Here is a 6,639-nt window from a genome sequence, read left to right as displayed (position 1 = left end):
AGTTAACAGCCATTATCCTAGCCCCAAGCAAAAGAAAATGCAGCAAGGCACGGCAAGCTTTGCTTCAGCCGAGCACAGATTGGAAGATAGCAAGAGCTTGTGCAAAGCTAGGCTGATTAGCAACAATGAGTAGGGGGAAAAGAAAACTGCAACGAGCTGCAGCCATGAGCAAGGGGAACATACTTGAGTATGGTTACTCATTACTTGAGACGCTAGTCTCCCCGGCAGTGGTGCCAAATGTTGGCTCTTTCCTACTGCTTTCGTAGACCCTCTATTATTGGGGGCATAGAGGTTGAGGAATCCAATCTTACATCCCCCGATCAAAAGAAGAATTCACTAGGCTCTGGAGGGAAGGATCGCTCAACAACCAAGGGAAAAAAAAGAGTCTGAAACTTAGATGCATGTACCTCCCCTAGAACCTAAAGCAGGTCACCAAAAGGCGTGACTTGAAAGTAATTTGCCGGACTTTGCGCAATCTCTAGAATCGATTTTCTGGGTTTGAATGAATAAGACATCAATAAAGCCACCCGTAACACTTGGATGAAGCTGCAGTTGTCTGCAGCGGTGCGATGAGGGATGCCACCAATGCCTTGTATGTTCCAATGAACAATCCTCACCTAGATCAAGCCTAATTAAAATTATTACACATAACTTCATTGGGTCCTACCACTTTTTTCCGTATCGAAGATGAAAACAATGATCCTTGTTAAATCTAGAAGCGTCAATTCTTTGAGTACTATAACTTTTACCTGAAGAAAATTAGCAAGCTCCACAAACTCCTCCACGTTTGATGGCTTTATGAGTAGCTTTTTTGTTGACGTATGGATTTCAGTAATAAAGACCTGAAATTCCACTTCAATAGAACAAATATAATGTCTTCAGGGAGCTTTCTATGCACGCTCATTTATCATTGCAATATAGTATTTCATATCTTACACCATTGATATAATTAAAACTGTGACTTTAAAAAGGGGAATTTGAACTTTAATATTTTGTTAAGGTGTCTTACCTGATAGTAACGTGAGACAAGCTGTGGAATCAAGGTAAAAATTGCTTGCAAACATCTCTGAGGTGATGGTAGAAGGCTCTCCTTTAATAGTTTGTTATTGATGTGCAAAACCCCCTACATAACAAGAGAGAGCACACCATATTATCAAAGGATATATAGGAAAGAACCAAAATATAGACAAAAGATAAACAAGAGAGACCCTTCCAGGCCCAACGTTTGCAATATGACACTTTACTAGATTCTTTTTCAATACAAAAGGAACAGTGCACCAAGGAGTGAGGTCTTAGAACCATGTATCATAGAAGTTGTTGCATCCAACCAAAGTTTATTGGGCAAAGACTTTCCCTTAAGCATGCACTTGCCCATTTCCATTTCTGTTCTATTCTTGCGCTTTGTAAGTCCATTTTGTTGCGGACTGTAGGCCACTGTGCACTAATGAATGATACCCCGGGCTGCTAAAAAATCAGAAAATTCCCGGGTCATGTACTTACTCCCCCTGTCAGTGCGGAAGGTCAAGCGTTTCTCCCCACTTTCATTCTCTTCCAAGGCAATCCAATGCTTAAAGAAAGAGACACATCTGAATTCAGCTTCATGGGATATATCCAAGTGAAACCTGGTGAATTCATCTATAAAAGTAACAAAGTAACAGTAGCCCCCAAGTGATGTGGAAAAGAAAATAGATCACATCCTTAAGGGAATTGATGGCCAAATGACACTGAAAATGATTCTTGCATTCGAAACGATGTACATGGCTGCTCCTCCCTGCCTCCCTCCCTTTTTGTCCCCTCTCTTTGCCCCTACTCTGCTGTCCCGCCCCTTCTCTACCCCTTTCTGTCCCCTCTCTTTGCCTCTGCTCTGCTGTCCTGCCCCCTCTCTACCCCTTTCCCTCCTCTTGGCCTTCTATTGCCCCCCTCTCTAGACTCTACCTGCTGCCCCGCCCCCCTTCCTTGCACTCTCCCTCCCTCGGCTGATTGCTACAGACCCCCCCCTGTGGCTGTTCTTCCCCCCTCCCTAGCCATCCCCCTCCTTTTCTGCTCCGCCCCCTCCCTAGCTGCTCCGCCCCCCTCCCTAGCTTCCTCACACCCCCCTGCTAGCTCTCCCTCCCCCCTCCCTAGCCTCTCATTCCCCCTCCCTAGCTGTCCTGCCCCACTCCTATCCTCTCTCTCCTCCCCCCTCACTCTCACATCCTCCCCCCTCAGCCTTCCCTCCTCTCAGCCCTTGCCCTTCCCCTCAACCGTCCCTCCTCTCACCCTTCAGCTTCAGCCCCTTCCTTTGCTTCTAACTCTCTGGTTTCCAGCCCCTCCCATAGCAAGGAATTGTCGAATAGAGTTTCATCGTGTTTGAGTCGGCCTTTTCGCCTTGATTGATGAATGGATACACGTTCTCCTCAACCACTTCTACGGACCGCGAAAAACAATTATTTTCTCAAAGGACGAGTTGCAACAGCTCAAAAACGATGTAGAGATAGAAAGTTCTACCTCGCTCTTCGCCCACATCCATGGGTCCCATCCTTCTAAATCGCAAGCCAGGGATTGGATGCTTGTGGCCTTACCCAAAGACCTTGCTCCTCACCTTTTAGATGCACACTTACTAGGATGAGGCTTCTTTCAGGTGGTTTTCGATTCTCCTAAGGCCACGGCTTCGGTGCTCAAGGCTAACCCTTGGTGCTAGCCTCTAGGAGGATTTTTATGTCACCTTTCCCTTTGGGTTTTGATTCTATTGAGGGAAGGCAGTCGGGTCACCTCTCTCTTTATCCAACTACCCCACCTTCCTTAGGTGTACCATCGATACCTTGCCATACTATTACGCATAGAGACAACTCCCAAGTATGACGAGCATGTGGACAAGGAAAGGGGACAAATTATATTAATGGGAGGGGAAAAGTTCCAATTTCCAAGTATGACGAGCATGTGGACAAGGAAAGGGGACAAATTATATTGATGGGAGTGCTGCTCCTCCCCGCACGACTGCCCCTCCAGCCTCTCCTCTCTCTCAACCCCCTCCTCCTCCCTTACTGCCCCTCCCTCTCAGCCCCTCCCTCTCCGCCCGTCTCCCTCCCTACCACCCCTCCCTCTCCCCCAACTGCCTCCCTCCCAACCACTCCCTACCCCGCCTCCTCTACCCCCCACCTCAGCCCTTCCGTCTGTCCCGCGTCGCTCCCCCCCGTCCATCCCTCGTCGCTCCCCCCGTCCGTCCCTCGTCGCTTCCTTCGTCCGTCCCTCGTCGCTCCTCCCATCCGTCCCTCGTCGCTCGCCCTCGTCGCTCTGCCCCCGTCGCTCCCCCCGTCGCTCAGCCCCGTCGCTCCCCTCGTCGCTCAGCTCGTCGTTGCCCAGCCCACCGCTCTTCACTTCCCCACTTCCTCTCCCCACTCTTGGCTGGGCTGTACCCCAGGCCCAGCCAAGGGGTTAGTCCAGCCAAAAGGGGAATAGTCAATATGGCCAGCCCATCCTCCCCTCATCCCCCCAAGCTTTACTTCGCCATGGTAGCCACAACCCCTGCTCCCTTCGACAGGACGTACTCTAGGTATAAGATTCAACCTCCCCCTATGCCGACCAAGCCGCAAGAGCAGATTTACCATCTCCAGCAAGAAGTGCGAGACCTGAGGTCCCAGCTCACCCAAGCCCTAGCTCGTATTGCAACTTTGGAAGGCCCAGGGAAGCAGGAGATTATTGCAGCAGCCGTACAAACATGTAAAGCTGAGCCCCCAACATCACAGCTGATTTCCATGGTTAAAGAGCTCATCCAGGTGAAAGTGACAGCTGAACCCAAGGTTGACATCCAAACAGAGATCCAAGAACATCACCTTCGGAAAGAGAATGCTATGAAGATTCGAATAGGGGGAATACCCGATTGGCAACACAAGGATGACACTTTCGAGGAGGCAATCGACAGAATCAAGGCAGCAGTCCTGGCCATTGATTGGTCAACAAGCCCAACTGATGACAAGAATGATGATGAAGAGGAGTCTTCCCCAGTTTATTTATCGCCTAGGAATGGACACGTTGTCATCACCTTCAACTCGAAGACACTCAGGAAGAGGATTCTACGACAATCCTATAAGCTGAAGGGGACAAAGATATGGATTGCTGAGGAGCTTACAAGAACCCAACTGAAGAACAAAGCTACCGAGCTTGCTAAGGCACGGGCAGCCAAGGAAGCAGGAAAATGGGCAGTATATCGTGACGGTCTTGTAGTGATTAGAGAATTTAAGACAAAATCTAAAGACCCTCAGTCTTAAACTAATGTAATGGCCACTCCATAGCCTAGTACTTAGTTCCTTTTATGTTTTATGTTCTATGTGTTTTGTTTTTTTGGAGGAATCTGATGATACTCCCAGGGAGGTTGCCTATGGCCCTCTCTGTACTGATGTATAAGCAGGTCTCTTTTGTTCCATAGACCTTTTTAGGTCTCCAGTGGACATTAATAAACTTTCTTTCTTTTTTCTTCCCTCCCTACCCCGCCTCCTCCCTCTCAGCCGCTCCCCTACCTCTCCTCCCTCTCAGCCCCACTCCCTACCCCCTGCCTCAGCCCTCCCCCCGCCTCCTCTACCCCTACCTCTTCCCTCCCTCCCCCCGCCTCAGCCCTTCTCCCGCCTCCTCTACCCTCCCCCCCCCTGCCTCCTCTACCCGCTTCTCAATCCTCCCTACCCCCCACCTCCTCTACCCTCCTCCCCGCCTCCTCTCCCCCCCCCCCCCCCCCCCCCCGCCTCTTCTACCCTTGCCTCAGCCCCTCCACCCTTCGCTCTGATATAAGTTTCGTAAGAAACAGAGAAGCGACCGGAAAGATATGGGCAGTTTACTCGGCGAGGGTAAAAACTGTCTGAAAAAGAAACAATCACACACAGAGAGTCGTAGATTTTTGGTTTGACATCTAGAAGACATAAGATGATGCTCCTTGAAGAGAGCTTTGCGCTGATATAAGTTTCGTCCAAATCGGACGATGGAGCAAAAAGCTATGAGCAAAATACTAACAAGGGGTCAAACTGTCATGTCATGAAAAACACCTACTCCTCCTACCGGTGCCAACTTGGGATAATACTACCTCCATGCTTAGACTTCATCAATGATCCAAGTCCCATAGAGATCTTCTACGAGGGAAGGAAGAGCTCCCTTTGTGGCTTGGCAAATAGATAAACCATGTATGTGTAATGAGCGACCGAATAGACAACACTTTTGAGCACTTTTTTTTTTTCATGAAAAAGACTTCTATTAAGTAAGAACAAAAACCCGCGAGAGCAAGCTCAAAGCGGAATACATCATGAAATCATGAGGATAATAAAAAACCCCCTTAGAGTGAGGTGGAAAGAAACCAAGGCTGAGGCTGAAAGTGCCATCTCAACCCTGTAGTAGATTCAGAGAAGAAAGGAGAATCCTTCCATTCCCTGAAGAAAGAAGCCCTCCTAGCTGAGGCTGCACGGGAGTCCCCTGCATACCCGTCCATACGGCCATCAGAGTGTGTACGATGTCTGTCCAGATACTAGCCAATGTGTGCGAGGGATGAACCTGAGTACCCTCCATAGCCTCTGTGCATCTGGATCTCCAGATATGCCAGGCTGCTATGCTCGCTATAATCTCCCAAGAAGTATCCACAGAGGCATGTACAGCTGTAAAAGGACGGTGTGGAACCACATCCAACGAGCAAAGCTCAACCCAATGATGTCGAACCGAAATGGCCCGGGAGGAGTCAAGTCCCTCATAGAAAACCTGAGGTCCTGTAAGAGAAAGCCAAGCCACCGAGCCCCAAGTCATAAAGAGTGGGGAATGGGCAAAGTGACTGAAGATCCTGGCTATCCCCATCCAAATCAATCTCGCCTATCTGCAATCCCATAAGCAATGCTGAATAGACTCCGAAGCAGAAAGGCAACGAGGGCAAGTAGGGTCGGCTCCGAATCTGGACCTCCAAAGGTTCACTGCAATCCCTCCATGAATAGAAAGCCAAAAGAAGATAGTGATCTTTCTATTCCTGTGGGAATTCCAGAGCCTCCTCCAGAAGTACCTCTGCTGATCCGCAGTAATACCAAAAGTCTCCCAATGAGGAACTCTGGAGGGTCTCCAGCCTCTACTACTGAGCTGAAATCTCCTGGCATTACTGACCGTGTAACGAAAGAAGGGGATGGTCTTCTCTCGATGCCCCGCGTCAATCCACTCCCACTCTCCGGGGTCCCATTGTAAATACCTGATGGGAACTCCTCCATAGAGCCAAAGTCTCCAAGACCCGGTGGAGAGTAACTGGGGGTCAGGGTCTAAGAACCACTCTGAATCTGATCCCTGCATCAAAAGGCCTACGACCCTGATAGGCTGAAAAGCAGACTCAAGCAATATATCATCTGTAGATCTGAGCAATCTGCCACCATCTTGGACACTGAAAACCAAAGCATCCTCCTGTGCACCTCGGAAGGCTAAGACCTGAAGTGGAACCCCGCCTCTCGAGAAAGTACCTGCCCAAGTGGAGGTAGTGAGAGGCATATCATCTGTGTCTATCCAAGCCTCTGGAAGGGCTGACTCAATCTGCAAGATCCTCCTTGCACTCCCTCTGAGATGTCCTGTCAACCTTGACTTGGTTTCCTCTGGAAGCCTACGGAAGGCTTTCCAAGATCCCAAAGAAGAAGCAGGTCCCCTCTCCCACCTGGC

At 49.5% G+C, this 6,639-nt stretch overlaps 1 protein-coding gene across 1 annotated transcript in view; it reads right to left on the bottom strand.

Moving 5' to 3' along the window:
* Window positions 1-419: 419 nt before the first annotated feature.
* Window positions 420-6,639, bottom strand: part of LOC147898636 (uncharacterized) — an 81,612-nt gene continuing 75,392 nt past the window's right edge. The window contains exons 10-12 of the mRNA XM_087379208.1: window positions 1,010-1,123; window positions 750-842; window positions 420-617 (exon numbers count right to left, since the gene is read on the bottom strand). Of these exons, the coding sequence (XP_087235334.1) occupies window positions 420-617; window positions 750-842; window positions 1,010-1,123 (405 nt within the window). The remainder of the gene's footprint in view (window positions 618-749; window positions 843-1,009; window positions 1,124-6,639) is intronic.

Source organism: Dipteris shenzhenensis, chromosome 9 (assembly GCF_047967505.1).
Source record: "Dipteris shenzhenensis isolate YYH24624 ecotype China chromosome 9, Dip_SZ_1.0, whole genome shotgun sequence".
NCBI classification, from domain to species: domain Eukaryota; kingdom Viridiplantae; phylum Streptophyta; class Polypodiopsida; order Gleicheniales; family Dipteridaceae; genus Dipteris; species Dipteris shenzhenensis.
This window is presented reverse-complemented; position numbering and strand designations above follow the sequence as displayed.